The sequence below is a fragment of the Somniosus microcephalus genome, chromosome 1 (assembly GCF_052327205.1).
Source record: "Somniosus microcephalus isolate GS21.2 chromosome 1, FLI_Smic_1.0, whole genome shotgun sequence".
In the NCBI taxonomy this organism is placed as follows: Eukaryota; Metazoa; Chordata; class Chondrichthyes; order Squaliformes; family Somniosidae; genus Somniosus; species Somniosus microcephalus.
The window spans coordinates 143,873,109-143,892,029 of NC_140987.1; the positions used below are offsets into that span (position 1 = coordinate 143,873,109).

At 44.8% G+C, this 18,921-nt stretch overlaps 1 protein-coding gene across 2 annotated transcripts in view; it reads left to right on the forward strand.

Moving 5' to 3' along the window:
• LOC147124392 (E3 ubiquitin-protein ligase MARCHF3) overlaps positions 1-18,921 on the forward strand; it is a 140,059-nt gene that overhangs the window by 103,178 nt on the left and 17,960 nt on the right. For both annotated transcript variants that reach the window (XM_085986388.1, XM_085986379.1), the window contains exon 3: positions 1,181-1,385. In XM_085986388.1, the coding sequence (XP_085842514.1) occupies positions 1,181-1,385 (205 nt within the window). The remainder of the gene's footprint in view (positions 1-1,180; positions 1,386-18,921) is intronic.

Here is an 18,921-nt window from a genome sequence, read left to right on the forward strand (position 1 = left end):
GGATTGATAATTTTCACTAAGAATGGTGTTAAACCACTTACCACATCAAACCAGTAAACAGCAAAATAACTAAAATTTATCAAAGAAAAAGCAGCAGCAAAGAATTATTCTAAAAGCAAGAGAAGTTGGTGCTTGAAGGAATAGGGTTACTGTACATCCAGAGGCAGGTTGGCTGACTGGCATCACATGGTATTTTCCACTCCAAAGAGAAGCAGTTCTCGTCTGTATGGTAACCATTTTCCATTTTTAAGATGGATGGATTTTTAAATTTTTAAAATTTGGGAATATCTGGAGGGCCAATTGTGCAGTGGAGGGGAAATTTGCAGCCATGGGTAAATTCTATGGCTGTAGAATTGCAGAAAAATGGGGCCTTGGGTATAGCACAGGTTAGTAATACTCCCTCTGTTCTGCCAATCTTCGAAAAGTATCCTGTACTACACCAGTAAGATATTTCCCATTTTTCTCACCAGTTAACTTGTTATGCCTGAGTGAGATGACCAGTTAGTAGGGGCTCAACTAAATTGAAATTCATTTCATGTGGAATCATTGGAGCCAACAGACAAAATCTTTTCATCTGATCACTCTAGGATGGATTTAAACCCACATTCCAGAAATTAAAGGGCTGTGTGTTACCCTATTGCACCACTTAGCCCCCCCATCTATTTATATATTAAAAATCTTGCTTCGGTGTACATCGTCAACTTTTTCTATTTTAAATTTCTTTATCCACATTTATAATGGAAACTGCTTATGTAAACTCGTCATGCTGTAATAGCAACCTTGTTCGGAGACGAGATTCTGATCCAGAGCCTCTGCCACTTTCCCATTTTGTGGCTAGGTATGGAAACAACATTTAAGTGCTTGGGTTCAGTTCCCAGAACCCCTGCTACATGTTGCTTTGACTAAATAAGGAAGGAAGAATTACCTGAATTATCCTCATATGTTCCTTCAATTGTTTGGGAGAAATAGGCTTATTTTTACAGACTAGAATCTAATTTTTATTAAATTATATTGTTTAAGATACAGGGAGAATTGCAGTGTATTCTTTGAGTGTTGGTGATGGGGAGTTATTTAAACAGTCCTGATAATATAACTGACATGAATAACATTTCAGATCACTTCTGGATTATGTTTTAAAGTAGTTTTGAAGTTGACAGTGGTGAACCTCTTGTTTTTGCAGCATGTTCAATGACCGACCTATGTGCAGGATCTGCCATGAAGGCAGCAGTCAGGAAGATCTGCTCTCCCCGTGTGAATGTACAGGAACCCTAGGAACTATTCATAGAAGCTGCCTAGAGCACTGGCTTTCTTCTTCAAACACCAGTTACTGCGAACTCTGCCATTTCAAGTTTTCAGTGGAGCGTAAACCTAGACAATTAATAGAGGTCAGTAAGTCATGCATATCCACAGAAACCGGTGTTAAAAAAAAAGCTCCGGATATGCAGCAATTAATTTACATTTTTTTTAAAAACTGTGTAGGTATAACTGTAGGTATGAGGCTGCGGAAAAGCTTTTTGTTGTGTATGTACCATTAAGGGAATAACTGGTCTTAGACTGCAGTACCGGCAGTGACCACCCCTGTATAAAAGGCCCTAGCAGGCTTGTGTAGTTTCAGTTTCAAGCTGCCTCTTGTTCAGTAAAGTACCTGTTAAACTGTTCTCCCGAAGTCCGTGTATTATTGAGGCGCGGACTTTACAGTGGCGACGAGTAAGTTCGAACTCACCTGCAGTGTGGCATCATCTCACGGGGATCTCGCCTGAAAGGAAGGTCCTGGAAGGTCGTAGTCTGAGCAACGGGCGTCGACCGAGGGCAACCACCCAAAGAATCCATCGGTGTTTGGAGAATTGCAGGAGAGACTGTGGTTCCAGCGAATCGTGCTGGTAGCAGGTAGCGCGTTGACCCTTCCGGACTGCGGCGGGCTCAAGCTCGATCGAGCGGCTCTACAAATTGGGCCGCGCAGCATCGCCGGGAAAAGAAAACGAGAGAGAGGGTGGAGCGCACAGGGCGCGGTCGGTGCTCGAGAACAGGACAGCGGAGAGAAACTAAACGGGGGGGAAGGAAAGCGAGATGCGCCGAAGCTGCGGGTCGCCGCCATTACCCCGTAGAACGCTAGGAGCAGCATGGCAGTAAGGGGAAGAAGCAAAAGTGCGGGAGGCGCCATTTTAAATCACCCAAGATGCCGAAAAGTGGCAGTATCACTGCTTTCGACAACGAGGTAGAAGACTGGACCACGTATGTGGAAAGAGTTGAAGTGTACTGCAAGGCAAATGAGGTGATTGATGGAAAGAGGGCGTCGGTATTATTAAATCTGATGGGTGCGAGTACGTACGGCCTATCGTGGAATTTAATTACCCCAGCTAAACCAATGGAGAAAAGTTTTGAGGAGATTGTTCATATCTTACAGGAACACCTAAGCCCTACACCACTGCTGATAGCAGAAAGATTCAAGTTCCATAAAAGAAACCAGCACAAAGATGAGAGCAATGCTGACTACCTTACGGAACTACGCAAGTTATCGAAGCACTGCCAGTTCGGAGCAGGACTGGCAGACACCTTACGGGATAAGTTTGTCTGCGGGCTCCAGAGTGAAGGAACCCAGAAACGACTACTTTCAAAAAAGGACCTGACGCTAGAACAGGCTTTCAGCATGGCAGTATCCTACGAAGCAGCAGCACGGGGAGCTGCGGAAATACAACAGAAACCACAAGAATACAGTGCTAACTAAATGGCGTATGGAGCCGAAAGGTGCTATCGCTGCGGCAGAACAACCCATGAGCAGAAGGACTGCTGGTTTAAAGACAAAATATGCAGGCAATGCGGGAAAATGGGACAGCTAGCAAGAGTCTGCAGGTCGGGAAAGAAGACCAACACAACAAGAACTACTAAGGAACAGTACAGGAAAGTAAAGAAACTGACAGGTAGTAGTTCAGAAGATCAGGAGAGTGATAAGGACTCCGGGAGCAGGCGACTAAGTTGTTTAAAGTTATACAACGTGATCGCAAAAGAAGATCACCGAACCATTTGGGTCACCCTCATGATAGCAGGGTCCCCAGTGAAGATGGAATTGGACACAGGATCAGCCCTAACTGTCATGAATCGACGAGACTATGAGTGGCTATTCTCACACATACCCTTAAAGGACACGTCCATTGTATTGAAGACATACACGGGGCAAAAGGTCTACCCCAGAGGAAAAATAAGGGTGCCAGTTGAATATAACGGAAAGGAAACACAGAAACTATACATGTATATACTATGAGATGGAGGACCACCATTATTGGGACGTGAATGGATCCGAAGACTACAATTGGATTGGCATTCCATTGACTGACAAAAAAGATGATGACGTTGCACCTGGACGGCTGTCACAAATTCTATCTGACGTGGAAGAGGTGTTCCAACGAGGACTTGGGACTCTAAAAGGAGTAAAGGCAACCATAAAGATTGAGGATAACGCAACCCCAAAATTTTTCAAGGCCAGACCGGTGCCATACGCGATACGCCCAGCTGTGGAAGCTGAACTGGAGAGTCTGGAGCATTCGGGGGTGCTGTCTAAGGTGGACTAGAGCGAGTGGGCCACACCCATCGTTCCTGTAATGAAGAAAGCATTGAGCAGCATGCCTGGGGAGCCAAGGAAGGTTCGCATCTGTGGGGACTTCAAGGTGACTGTGAACCCAGTCCTGCACACAGTACAGTATCCGCTTCCGCGGATAGAAGATATTTTCGCCTCACTATCTGGAGGGAAACGTTTTACAAAGATTGACCTGGCTCAAGCGTATCTACAAATGGAGGTGGAAGAAGCATCTAGGAAAAACCTCACGATAAACACTCACAAAGGCCTTTACCAGTACAATCGACTGGTATTTGGGGTAGCATCGGCCCCGGCTATGTGGCAGAGGGCAATGGAACAAGTCCTGCAAGGGATCCCGGGGACCCAGTGTTATTTGGACGACATCCTGGTTACGGGCGAAAATGACAATGAACACCTTGCCAACCTGGAACAGGTGCTCACGAGATTGCAGGAATATGGGCTACGAGCCAACCGTCCCAAATGCGAGTTCTTCAGGAGACAAATCTCGTATTGTGGCCACATGATTGATGAGGAAGGGTTGCATAAGTCGCCGGACAAGATTGAGGCTGTAGTCAAGGCTCCAGCACCAGAAAATGTGTCGCAACTGAGGTCGTTCCTCGGGTTGGTGAACTACTACCATAAGTTCTTGCCTAATTTATCTACAATTCTGCACCCACTGAACGCCCTCCTTCAAACTGGTGTAACATGGAAATGGAGTGATGAGTGTAAGCGTGCCTTTCAGGAATGTAAATGCCAAATCACTTCAAAAGAAGTATTGGCCCACTACAACCCAACACTACCGATTCGGTTGGCATGTGATGCGTCACCTTACGGCATTGGAGCATTGCTGCCACACAAATTCCGTGACGGTTCAGAGAGGCCAATAGCCTTTGCATCGCACTCGCTAACCTCAGCTGAGCGTAACTACGCCCAGATTGACAGGGAGGCCCTCAGCCTGGTGTGGGGGGTGAAGAAGTTCAATCACTATCTGCACGGGCAGAAATTCACCCTACTGACTGATCATCAACCCCTGGTCTCAATTCTTAACCCAAAGAAGGGCGTTCCGGTGATGACGGCGCAACGGCTGCAAAGATGGTCACTTTTTCTAGGGGCACATCAGTATGACATAGAGTACAAAGGTACGAAACAACATGGAAACGCTGATGGGCTGTCGCGCCTACCGTTGCCTATGGCGGAAGAAACACCTGCAGTGGACCCTGTGGAGATATTCCATGCGACCATAGTTGAATGTTTGCCTGTTACAAACGCAAGTATTGAGAAGGAAACCCGAAATGACCCGACACACTCTCGGGTCTATGATTTGACGGTGAAGGGATGGCCAGCATATGGCGACTCACTGTTGCCAGAATTCTCGCCAAGGAGGGAACAGCTGTCAGTGTGCCGGGGAACCTTGATGTGTGGATCCCGAGTGGTAATGCCACCCAAGTTGAGAGATAGAGTACTCAATGAGCTTCACGAGGGTCATCTGGGAGGGGTAAAAATGAAGAGCCTAGCCAGGGCGTTTGTGTGGTGGCCGGGAATCAATAAAGAAATCGAGGATATGACCAAGAGATGCACAGGATGCCAGAAGGTCCAAAACGCTCCACCACAGGCCCTGCTACATCCATGGGAGTGGCCCTCATCTCCATGGCAACGGGTACACATTGATTTTGCTGGTCCATTTATGGACTCGATGTTTCTAATCGCTGTGGACGCCCATTCGAAATGGCCAGAGGTCATTAAAATGTCCTCCACCACCACGGAGAAAACTATTGCAGTCCTAAGGACCATCTTCGCCAGGAATGGGTTGCCAGAACAGATTTGTTCCGACAATGGCCCACAGTTTGTGTCTGAGGATTTCCGGAGGTTCCTGAAGAATAATGGGGTGAAACATTACACATCTGCCCCATATCATCCAGCCACAAATGGATTGGCTGAGAGGTTTGTTCAGACCTTTAAAAAGGCCATAAAGGCAATGTATAATGATGACATACCACTGCAACACAAGGTGTATAACTTCCTGTTTGCTTACCAGAATGTGACACATGCAGTAACCAACCAAACTCCAGCCGTACTGTTTTTCAACCGGAGACTAAGATGTCGCTTGGATTTGCTCAAACCAAACATAAGACGAGATGTTGAGGATAAGCAGTTCCAGCACATAAATGAGAAGCCAACCAGGAGCTTCAAGATAGGGCAACCAGTATTGGCCCGCGACTACCGAACAGAAAAATGGCAGCCAGGCACGATATGCACACAGCAGGGACCACTAATGTACACAGTGGACGTTGGAGAGAGCATTGTGAGACGCCATGCTGACCAGATTCTCGAGTCACAGGAACAAGCCAAACCTGTACCACAAGCATGTGCACCTGGTAATGAGCCCGAAGTACAGATTGCGTCTACCTCAGAAGCAGGGGTATTGGAAGCTGACGAACCAACCAATGACAATGAGCCAGAATTGACTCCACCGCCAGAACAGGATACTCGAGAAAGGCGCTGTCCAGTCTGGATCAGGAAGCCTCCTCAAAGACTGAACTTATAAATGACTCTTTCAGTTGATGTATATATTACTGAGAAAATTGTAATTAGTTATTATTTAGTTGTTAAATGAATGTTATGTACTGTTTATCTAAAAGGGGAGGAATTGTTGTGTATGTACCTTTAAGGGAATAACTGGTCTTAGACTGCAGTACCGGCAGTGACCACCCCTGTATAAAAGGCCCTAGCAGGCTTCTGTAGTTTCAGTTTCAAGCTGCCTCTTGTTCAGTAAAGTACCTGTTAAACTGTTCTCCCGAAGTCCGTGTATTATTGAGGCACGGACTTAACACTTTTGTTTGAATCAACCAAACCACCAGCTTGTAGAGTTGCTTTCGAGGGAGAGCTCCTCAGTTTGGGCTGAGGCACATTTCTGGGGTACAGTAAGGGGGAGCTTAATCCCTTGTTTAACCTGTGCTATACCTGATAATGACATTGGGGACCTGAAATGGAAAATGTTTCCTTTCTCAGTACTAACATCCCTCACATTAATGAGCACAAAATTCATGTTTTTCAGAAATTGTTTTTAATATCTAACCTGTACAGTTACTTAATTAGGATCAACTACTTTCCCTGTGGGGGAAAAAAAAACAGCGCTCAATTCAAATTTCTCTAGGTGCTTTTCTTTTTGGAAGGCCTTCTTGCTTTCAGTTTTTGTTCCAACAGTCACATATAGAAAGCATATCACATTGAAGTTCCAACAAGTGTCAACATCAAACAATCAGATGTGAGTTTGCAGTTGCAAATTCCATACTTTCCTGCATGAAGTTTCATTTTCCTTGCTCCCTAAAAATAAAAGTATACAGCAGTGAGCATTAAGTAAGTACAGGTAGACTACCTTTTATCCGAACTTCCGAAAACCGAAACCCTCTAAAAACTGAAGGTTTTTTCGTTCAGCGTAAGTCGTGCGCACGACATGACCAGAGTGGCGCACGACCCCGACCACCTGCCGACCCCCCCGCCGACCCCGACTCCCGCCGACCCCCACCCCCGACCCCCCCCCCCGCCGACCCACCCCCGACAAATTTCCCAGTCTTATAAAATACCTTCCGAAATTTTCCGAAAACCGAAACACGGCTGGTCCCGAGGTTTTCGGATAAAGGATAGTCTACCTGTACTTGCATTGCCTAGTTCTAACAATTTTTTTTATTGACAAATCTTTCCATTCTTGGCATTCTCCCCCTCCTCATAACTGTGCTCCTTTTATCAGTTTTTTAGAATGGTCTTACTACCTAGCTTTAAAACAAAGATCTGTTGGAAAAATATAGAAAGCAGGGCTGACATTTCTTAATGCTTGTATTGAAGAAACAAAATCCTAACCACTTATTCACCAGAAAATTTCTGAATTGTGATTGTCAACTAGGATAGTCAGAAAAGAGACTTGAAAATGTCTGTCCAATACAGATTTATATGAGAGAGAATTGTGTGATTATATTTTCTGGACCACATCAAACACTAGCAGGTCTTGCTCTCCTCTGCTAAAACTGCTCACTACACCAGGATCATCCCGGATAGCAAGGATGATCCCCTGGATTCTTTTCTGCGCCACAAACCATCTCCTTAAACCCCCTCTCTCTTTCTCCCTCCACCCAGATTTCCAGCAAGAAGTGTGAGGAGCTTTGTCACTGATATTGAGACCATCTGTTCAGCTGTCTCTACATCTCGCCCTAGCCTTGGCCTAACCTGTGTCATTTTCCAGTTTCTCTCCTATCTTGTCTATGGGACCAATTCCTTTTCTCTTGACTCCATTCCCACTAGACTGTTGACCACCCAACTTCTGTTCCTGGCCCTCCATAATAGCTGACATAAATAGCTACCTCTCCTCAGGCACTGTTTTCCTCCGCCCCCCCCCCCCCTCCCCCCCACTTTTTAAATCATTATCATCACCCCCTACTTAAAAATAAAATACCTTCGACCCATCTGACCTTGCAAACTACATCTCCAACCTTTTCCTCTCAAGTCCTTGAACGTGTTGGTACCTTCCATTTCCATGCTCAATCTCTCCCGCAACTCCACTGTCCATGCCACAGCACTGAAGCGGCCCTAATCAAAGTCACGAATTATATCCTCTGTGACTGTGATCATGACACGCTATTCCACCTCATCCATCTCAACCTCTCTGCAGCCTTTGACACAGTTGAAAACACCATCCTTCTCCAACGCCTCTCCTCCATTTCCCAGCTCAGTGGTGCTGCCTGGTTCCACTCTTGCCTATCTAGTCATAGCAAGAGCATCTCCTGTAATAGCCTCTTTTCCCATTCCAGCATCATTACCTCTGGACTTCCAAAAGATCTGTCCTTGGCCCCCTCCTATTCCTCATCTACATGTCTCCCTTTAGCCACATCAACCAAAGCTATGGGATCAGGTTCCATGTGTATGCTGATGACACCCAGCTCTACCTCTCCACCATCTCTCTTGTCAGCCATGGCTCAGATGGTAACTCCCTTGCCTCTGAGTCAGAAGGTTGTGGGTTCAAGTCCTGCTCCAGAGACTTGAGCACAAAAATCTAGGCTGACGCTCCAGTGCAGTGCTGAGGGAGTGCTGCACTGTCGGAGGTGCCGTCTTTCGGATGAGATGTTAAACCGAGGCCCCGCCTACACCTCAGGTGAACATAAAAGATCCCATGGCACTATTTTGAAGAAGAGCAGGGGAGTTATCCCTGATGCCCTGACCAATATTTATCCCTCAATCAACATCACAAAAAACAGATTATCTGGTCATTATCACATTGCTGTTTGTGGGACCTTGCTGTGTGCAAATTGGCTGCCGCGTTTCCTACATTACAACAGTGACTACACTTCAAAAGTACAGGAAACTCTTTTTTTTATCTGGCACTGACGGGACCACCGTGGTGCCGGTTGATCAAAAAGTCCGGATTACAGAGAAGTATACTTACCAAGGTACAAGAGCCCCGTACATGGCCACAGGTGCAGGAGCCCCGGTTACACGGCACTTGTGCAGGAGTCCCGGTTACACGGCCACAGATCCAGGAGTCCCTGTTACACAGCCGCAGGTGCAGGAACCCCGGTTACACGGCCACAGATCCAGGAACCTCGGTTACATGACCATTAATATATAGTAAAACTTACCTGAACCTACTCCTGAATTTTGCCGGTTAAGAGAGATTTCTGGATATTTAGGTGCTGGTTAAAAGAGTGTTTCCTGTTCTTCATTGGCTGCAAATCCCTTTGGTCGTGAAAGGCACTATATAAATGCAAGTCTGTCTTCCTTTTCTCTTCATTGCCTTTTTGTTGTCAGACTGCTTGTCCAACATCCAGTCCTGGATGAGCTGCAATTTCCTCCAGTTAAATATTAGGACAACAAAGCCATCATCTCTGGGCCTGACTGCAAACTCCGTACCCTTGCCACCAATTCCAACCCCCTCCCCAGTCTCTGTCTCTCAGGTTGAACAAGTGCTATTTGACCCCAAGCTGAGTTCCAAACCAATATCTTCTCTACCACAAATACCATCTATTTCACCTCTGTAACATTGCCCGTCTCTGCCCTGCCTCAGCCCATTTGCTGTCAAAACCTTCATCCATGCCTTAAGTCACCTCCAAACGACTATTCCAATCCCATCTTCGCCAGCCTCCCATCCTCCATAAATTTCAGCTCATCCAAAACTCTGCTGTTCATATCCTATCCACACACATTCCCATTCACCCATCACCCCATGCTTGCTGATCTACATTGGCTCCTGGTCCTCCAACACCTCAAATTTAAAATTCTCATCCTTGTATTTAAACCCTTCAAGGCCTCATCCCTCCCTATCTCTGTAACTTTCACCAGTGCTACAACACTTTGAGAACTTTGCATTCCTCTAACTGACCTCTATCTCAAAACCTGTCTCCCTCTCCTGCTTTAAGACCCTCCTTTAATACCCACCTCTTTGGCCAAGCATTTAGTCACCCCTCCTAATAGCTCCTTTTTTGGCTCGGCGTTGATTTCTATCGGATTACACTTCTGTGAACAGCCTTAGGACATTTTCCTATGTTAAAGGTGCTTTATAAATGTAAGTTGTTGAGTGTGTAACACAGAGGAACTGCTATTTGCTTTCAGTTCAGTTCTATCATTGTGAAAAAGCCTTTGTGTAAACTTGTTGTTATAATCTTATTTATAAAGTAGGAGAAAATTGCTTTTCAAATTTCTTTTTCCCCTTGGAAATTTGAGGGACATGCACATCACTGCAGTGGTGTGAGGAGGATGTGTTTTTGGGTGCTGACCCAGTGTGAAACTGAAAATGGAATATTCTTCTTTGTAAACTACTTGACTCTCATAAATTTCTTGTAAATCAACTTAAAAAGCAATGATCAAAATGTACACAGTTTTTAGCAGGGTTGTTCTGTGAACCACTCCAGTTGTCTTCAGAAAGCTGCTAAGCTGCTGTTTCAGGGCTGGCTGGACAACTGTTCAGTGGTCTTATCAAACACTTGGATGGCTGAATGGCCTACTCCTGTTTTTATGCTTGTTTGAAAATGGGAGACTTTATCAGTTTACCCCCATAATCTTCTAACTGCTCTGAATTATGTTTTATGGGACAGTAGTGAAATTCAAACCATATGATGTGTTTATCTTTCTAAAGAACTTTGAGGGTGACTGCTTCTCTTTCCCATTTGTGTATTCTGAGCAAGCAGAGGATATTGTGGTCAGTTTGTGCCTTGCAGCTGTTTTATAACTTTATATACAATTTTAGATTCCAAAATAGTTTAAACTGTTTTCAGTATTATACCTTTTTAAAGAAATGTTTCACATTTCTCTCACGATTGGGGTTTGCAGCCATCTAGAACAAATGCAGAAATTGGGTGGCCTTCAAAAGGTTTGTTAAAGCTGGTCTTAAGTGCAACTTTTAACCATATTTACTAATTCCCCAACACATCTCCCTCTTTCTTAATTTGTTCATGGGATGTGGGCATCGCTGACAAGGCCAGCATTTATTGCCCATCCCTAGTTGCCCTTGTGAAAGAGGTGGTGAGCCGTCTTCTTGAACCGCTGCAGTCTGTATGGTGAAGGTACTCCCACAGTGCTGTCAGGGAGGGAGTTCTAGGATTTTGACCCAGCGACGATGAAGGAACAGCGATATATTTCCAAGTCAGGATGGTGTGTGACTTGGGAGGGGTACTTGCAGGTGGTGGTGTTCCAATGTGCCTGCTACCCTTGTCCTTCTAGGTGGTACAGGTCGTGGGTTTGGGAGGTGCTGTCGAAGAAGCCTTGGCGAGTAGCTGCAGTGCATCTTGTAGATGGTACACACTGCAGCCACGGTATGCTAGTGGTGGAGGGAGTGAATATTTAAGGTGGTGGATGGGGTGCTGATCAAGCGGGCTGCTTTGTCCTGGATGGTGTCAAGCTTCTTGAGTGTTGTTGGAGCTGCACTCATCCAGGCAAGTGGAGAGTATTCCATCACGTTCCTGACTCGTACCTTTATAGATGGTCGAAAGGTTTTGGGGAGTCAGGAGGTGAGACACTCACTGTAGAATACCCAGCCTCTGATCTGCTCTTGTAGCCACAGTATTTATGTGGCTGGTCCAGTTAAGTTTCTGGTCAATGATGACCCCCCAGGATGTTGATGGTGGGGGATTCGACAATGGTAATGCCGTTGAATGTTAAAGGACGGTGGTTAGACACTCTCTTGTTGGAGATGGACATTGCCTGGCACTTGTGTGGCGCAAAAGTTACTTGCCACTTATCAGCCCAAGCCTGAATGTTGTCCAGTTCTTGCTGCATGCGGGCACGGACTGCTTCATTTTCTCAGGAGTTGTGAATGGAACTCTGCAATCATCAACAAACAAACATCCCCACTTCTGACCCTTATGATGGCGGGAAGGTCATTGATGAAGCAGCTTAAGATGGTTGGGCCTAGGACACTACCCTGAGTAACTCCTGCAATGATGTCCTGGGCCAAAATGATTGTCCTCCAACAACCACAACCACCTTCCTTTGTGCTAGGTATGACTCCAGCCAGTGGAGAGTTTCTCCCCGATTCCCATTGACTTCAATTTTGCTTGGGCTCCTTGGTGCCACACTTGGTCAAATGCTGCCTTGATGTCAAAAGCAGTTGCTCTCACCTCACCTCTGGAATGCAGATCTTTAACATGACTTCAGCTCCTTAGTATCACTTCCCCCATTTTCGTATCACTGCTTACCAATCAACTACCTAAATTTCCCCTCAAAACACTACTTATAACTTGGACTATAATAATGCTGTGTTGCTTTAAATATAACTTCCATGCTAATATGTTAGGTTCAAAACTTTGAAGCCCAGAAAATCAGTTTTAAACTTCATTAGTCTGCAACGTCATTCAAACTATTTGGCAGTATAGTGTAGCACCCTCCCCAAAAAAGTATTTAAAGAGAGTGGGTCTGGTTTGGGATTCACTTCTGTGTTTATCCCTTGTTATCTGCTTTGAAAATAAATTGTCTAAACTGCTGAAGAGCCAGACTGACATTATGTTTTTGTATATGTATAGTGTTCTATTTTTTCTGTCCCTATTTCCTAAGGCCTCCAGTGTTTGTGCAGCCTCACTGTGTGGATCTCTTGCCATAGGCTGTGGTCCTTGAATTTCCCATGGGCAGTGTGGGTGTGAGAGACAAACAGGAAAGAAATTGAAAAGTGCACAAACAATGAAAGGAAACCGGGCAATTAATAAATGAAACCTAAAATAAAGACTGTAAAATGAGGCAAGGGAACAGTGGAAAGGGGAAAAAATGCAAAGGAATAGAGATGGAGTAATCAAAAATAAAGGGAAATAATTGTTTTAAAGTCAAAATGATGATGAACAATGGCACAAAAATAAAGATAGTCAACAAATATGGAAACTCAATTCAATAGACAGAAAATTAAGTGAAAACACAATGGGGAAAGATTAAAAGCTACTGTTAAAATCCAATTCTAATAGTAAAATATTTGACATCCACAGTATTTACCTATTTTTTAAAATCATAATCTTGTATTAAAAAAATTCAAATGGAGAAAAAAAAAAAATTTTAAGTTTAAAATGATCTGAGCAGTCTTTTGCATAACCTGAGAAAGCCCAAGTTTATTTAAGCAAATTTTATTGAAGTCTGAATCAGAGTGTAAATCTTTTGGTAATTTATAAATGCTAATGAACCATTGTGTACTGGCCGCGCTAGACGTGCTCCTATCTAGTTATCCAGCAAGTTAAACACTCTATTCAAAATAATTCTTCGTGAAGCCATTTGCTGTTTGAAGCCTTTACTTGAACAAATTTGTGAAACTGTAAACAAAGATAAAGTATGTTTTGTACATAAACTGAGTACTATACATTCGATATTACATAAGATATAAACATATTTACAACAGTAGAATAGACTAATTGTATAACTAACTAACATTTGGACTAACTTCTATAACTATCAAATATTAACCTTTTATAAACAGTGTTATCAAAATACTACTCTGACAACGTTGCTATTATGCTAAGAAACAAAGATACTCACAGATATTGCGCTTGGCCTAACATATGAAATCAGATTACATTGGATTGTGAAACCCTTATGGAATCCTCCATTACTGCCAGGTTCTTCCTGGAATTCTACTTCCTGTGTTACACAGGAAGAAAGGTATGAAGGTCAAATGACCTCACACAGGAAGAAAGGAACAAAGGTCAAATGACCTCTGCTTCATACAAACACACTGCTAACACAATAACCACCACCAGAGGGTGCTACTGCATGTAAAAATGTCCAGAATGTCACATAATGTCCAGAACACATTGTCTTAACTTCTTTCTCAAACACTGAGAATACAACCATTTGGATATTTGAATGATGTTCATTATTCTAACCAGTTTATCAAACATTTTAGAAATACATTTTGAAAGCCCAACATTTCTACTGGGAAGACGGAATATTCAGGGTGTAACAATCACAATAAAGAAATTTCCATCTGTTTCTTAAAACTCTTAAAGACGTTTCCTCTTTAGGAAAACAATGCAGAATTTCATGGGTAACGATGAAACTAGTATTTAATGTAACGAGGATGATATCAAAGCTGTGGACTTTTTGATGGGCAGCTGTATTCTTTCAGTTAGCTGAAAGAATTGTTCCAGCTCCAGAAAACATTTTTTTCAATTTGGAATGAAAATTTCACCCAGTTTGGAACAACTATTCTGCATCAGGTATTTTATTTTTTTTAAATCAATTTAGATGATTGTTGGAAAAACTTGTACCTTTCATAAATTTGTCAGCACTTAAATGCCCAATTATTTGGTTCAAAGTGTATAAACGTGCCTTTTAATATCGTGAACAAATGACCATTCTTCATATGGGAGCCTAAGCAATGTGTGGGCATGCTATTTGACACTGAGGGACATCACAGCCAAGGCTATATCCTTCAGCAGAGGGAGAAAATTGGGAATGTGGGGAGGAAGACTAGTCTTTGTCCTTGTGAATTTGTGAACATTTCTACTTGTCAAAATTCTTTTCAAAATGCTGTGCTGATTCCATGCCAAAAGAATGCCTGGCCTAAGGTGAAGAATATTGCAAAACACACTCTACTAGATGAAGACATAATAGAGAAAAATAAATAGACTATTTTAATAAAATTAACCAATAATATTTGAGATAAAATGTAATGCTTAGCTTCTGACATGTAGTTCTAAAATATCCTAAAGAGACAAACCTTTTAATTGCATTAATAACTGTTTAAAAATTGAAAAGTTACCAAAAAATGCTCAACGTGTTTTTTCTTTGTCATTTTTTTAAATGAATGTAGAATATTGGGGGGGAGTTACTGACCCCAGCCATATAAAAAGGAATTGTATTAACATTTCTAGTTGAAATGACTTTATTGCTAAAGAGATATGGGTACACCTTGATGCACACAGTTTTCTGCAGGGTAACTTGGTGGCCTTCAGCACAAAATTACACAACAGTGCTGTCTGCTCAGGGCACTCTACTGTGGCAAAACCACTAAGAGACTCTTAGTGACTTACATAATTGTCTGTAACCAATGTTATTACCTCTAGCATTAATTGTAACCAATGTTATTACCTTTCAAGTTGGCTCTGGTTAAACAGAGCTAGATCGACAACATCACGATCTGATGCGATGACGTCATCACGTGGGTCACGTGACGTCCCCTTCGGCGGGAAACTTGATGACGTCAGAGGTAGAGGGCGGGGCAAGCGAGTCCTCATGTGGATTGAAAGAGAAAAGACCTGTTTTGAGCTTCTCCTGTAGTTTCTTGTTTTGTAAAGTTCTTAGACAATAAATTCAGTTTGTTAACTTCCAGTAAGTTATAGGTTCTTTGTTAGGAGTGCAGAGACTCCTACATTGGTGACCCTGATTCCTCGCGACCGTTTTTCGCGGTGAACGCCGAACACAGGCCAGTGATGGAGGCCAATGCAGTGGCCTTGAAGCTCCCCCAATTCTGGGAACAACAGGCAGCCTCTTGGTTTGTGCAAGCCGAGGCGCAACTTGAGCTCCACAACATCGTTCAGGATCAGACCAGATATCTCCACGTGGTCTCCGCCCTCGAGAGCTCGATGGCGTCGAGAATCATCAGCCTGCTGGAGAGTCCTCCGACTGCTGACAAGTATGTCGCCATCAAGACACGATTGCTGCAGGTATTTGGTCTCGCCAAAGCGGAGCGCGCTTGCCGTTTACTGGCTCTACCACTTCGGGTCAAGGTGGAAGCAATTGCGGCGTAACCGAAATCCGTGAAGGCTTTACAGGAGTTCCTGGGGATGGTTAACTTCTATCATCGTTTCATCCCCAGGGCTGCACAGCTCATGCATCCTCTATATGAGGCCCTCAGAGGCTCGACGGGAAAGGACCCTGTGGTATGGTCACAGGACATGGATCATGCTTTCGAGGAGACGAAAGCCGCACTCGCCAATGCGACCATGTTAGCACACCCCCTGCCGGGAGCCACCATCGCTCTCACGACGGATGCGTCAGACTACGTGGTGGGGGCCGTCCAGGAGCAGTGGGTCGACGGCGCGTGGCAACCCCTGGCCTTTTTTAGCCGCCAGCTACAACGGCATGAACGCCGGTACAGTACTTTCGATCGAGAGCTGTTGGCTTTGTTTTTGGCCATCCACCATTTCCGTTTCCTCCTCGAAGGACGACGCTTCATCGCGTTTGTCGACCACAAGCCATTGCTGTTCGCAATGGCCAAGTCTGCGGAACCATGGTCGGCACGGCAGCTGACGTACATATCGGAGTTCACCTCCGACATGTGGCTGGTAAGGACAACGTCGTCGCTGATTGCCTATCCCGCACCGCCGTCCAGGCCGTCCAATTGGGCATTGACTACGCACAGATGGCGGTTGACCAAGCGGACGACCCGGAGACCCAGGGTTTTCGTTCGGTTCCAAACAGCCTCCAGCCGAGGGATGTGCCTTTCCATTCCGCAGGTACCACTCTGCTCTGCGACGTTTCGCTGGGTGCACCCCGTCCGATCGTGCTGTCTAAATGGCGTCGTACGATTTTCGATGCCTTACACGGCCTATCGCACCCTGGAGTGCGGGCATCGCAAAAACTGCTGGTCTCCAAATTCATATGGAGGGGAATACGCAAAGACGTCAGGGACTGGGCGAACACTTGTGTTGTTTGCCAACGGTCCAAGGTGCAGCACCATGTCAGAGCCCCGCTCGCCACCTTCGAGGTCCCGGAACGGCGATTTGATCATATTCACACCGACTTAGTGGGACCACTCCCACCTTCCCGGGGCTTTACGTACCTTTTGACGATGGTGGATCGCACCACGAGGTGACCGGAGGCAGTTCCCCTGACGTCCACCACATCTGCGGAGGTTGCTCGAGCTTTCGTTTCATCCTGGGTAGCCCGTTTTGGTGTCCCTGCGGCTATTTCGTCGGATCGGGGGCCGCAATTTTCATCCGAACTCTGGAACGAGGTGATTTCCGTGTTGGGCGTTAAACTCCACCGCACTACGGCCTATCACCCACAAGCGAACGGCTTGTGCGAGCGGTTCCACCGCTCCTTGAAGGCGTCGCTCAGGGCCAGCCTGCTGGATGCATCCTGGGTCGACAAACTACCGTGGGTGATGTTAGGACTCCGCACGGCGCCGAAGGAAGATCTCCTCCAGTCGTCGGCGGCGGCGATGGTTTACGGGCAACTGCTTTGAGTCCCAGGTGAATTCCTGCCGTTACGTACGCGACCATGGTCCGCGGCCACACAAAAAGAGACCCTCAGGGATGCGGCCCGCTGTTTCCGCCCAGTTCTGACCTCACGGCACGGTTTGCTTTCGTCCAACGTCCCGGGGGAGTTGTCGAAAGCCAAGTTCGTGTTTGTGCACCAGGACGGCCATCATACCCCGCTCGCACCGCCGTATGCCGGACCCGTCAAGGTTTTGCAGGCAGGGGACAAGAGTTTCGTGATTGACGTCGGGGGCAAACCGGATCACATCTCTGTCGATCGCCTCAAGCCTGCGCACCTGGACCTCGAACGACCGATCAAGCTGGCGCAGCCTCCACGCCGCGGCCGGCCGCCGGCCGCTACCACACCTGACAACGCCGTGCTGCCTACCAGTTCGCCGCCTGCTCAGCGTTTTCCCCTCCGGGAATTTCGGAGTCGGTCCAACAGACTTGTCCGACGACCTCAGCAATTGACTCTTTTCGTTAAAGACAATTCTGGGGGGGGCGTATGTGGCAAAACCACTAAGAGACTCTTACAGTGACTTACATAATTGTCTGTAACCAATGTTATTACCTCTAGCATTAATTGTCTGTAACCAATGTTATTACCTTTCAAGTTGGCTCTGGTTAAACAGAGCTAGATCGACAACATCGCGATCTGACGCGATGACGTCATCACGTGGGTCACGTGACGTCCCCTTCGGCGGGAAACTTGATGACGTCATGACATCAGAGGTAGAGGGCGGGGCAAGCGAGTCCTCGTGTGGATTGAAAGAGAAAAGACCTGTTTTGAGCTTCTCCTGTAGTTTCTTGTTTTGTAAAGTTCTTAGACAATAAATTCAGTTTGTTAACTTCCAGTACGTTATAGGTTCTTTGTTAGGAGTGCAGAGACTCCTACATTACCACCATTTTGTGAACTTATTTTATATTCATTCTACTATTTTCCACTGAAGGAATATGTCGTGTACTTTTTTAAAAGTATGAATATTTCAGATTGTGGAAATGTGAAGGAATTAAATAGGATTGTTTTATGACTAAATCCAGATCAGCATCTTACTATTGTTCCACAAGTGAACAGTGAAAAATGGCTGTAATTAGCCTTGAGTTTAACTGGGGGACAAAACTGAGGTGCCTCTTGTCTTGCTTTATAGTCTGATCATCCCATTCTTATAAAACTGTTGAATGGACTCCTGAGTTGGTCTAGCTTGGCTGCTTCTCACTCGAGCAGAAAGTTACATTTTAATTGCTTAACCTTCATGTCTTTGTGAAATAAACATGTTGGGCCTAGATGGTACTTTGCTCAAAAACAATTAAGTTTACCTACAGATCTTTTATTAATGAATGATAATTCAAACATCAAGAATTTCTAATTAACTCTGATGTATCAAAAAAGCCTTAATATTAGTAATCTTTTTAAATGGAGAGATAAAATCACATTGCATTTCCAAGTTAGAAAAGAATAATTGTGTGATTTTAGAGCATTGTGTGACCTTTTCAAAGTAAGATTTTTTAAAATCAAAACAAAAACTAAGTCGTTGTTTAATGGATGTTTTGAAGATTATTGATCGTAAAGCTCCAGTTCAGACAAATTCGGTACATTACAACGGCCTTGATCTACAAAATATAGCCATAGCTTCTTGTATTGAAAGTATTATCAGCTCATTTAGTGGCAAAATGTTGAACTATGGTATTTTT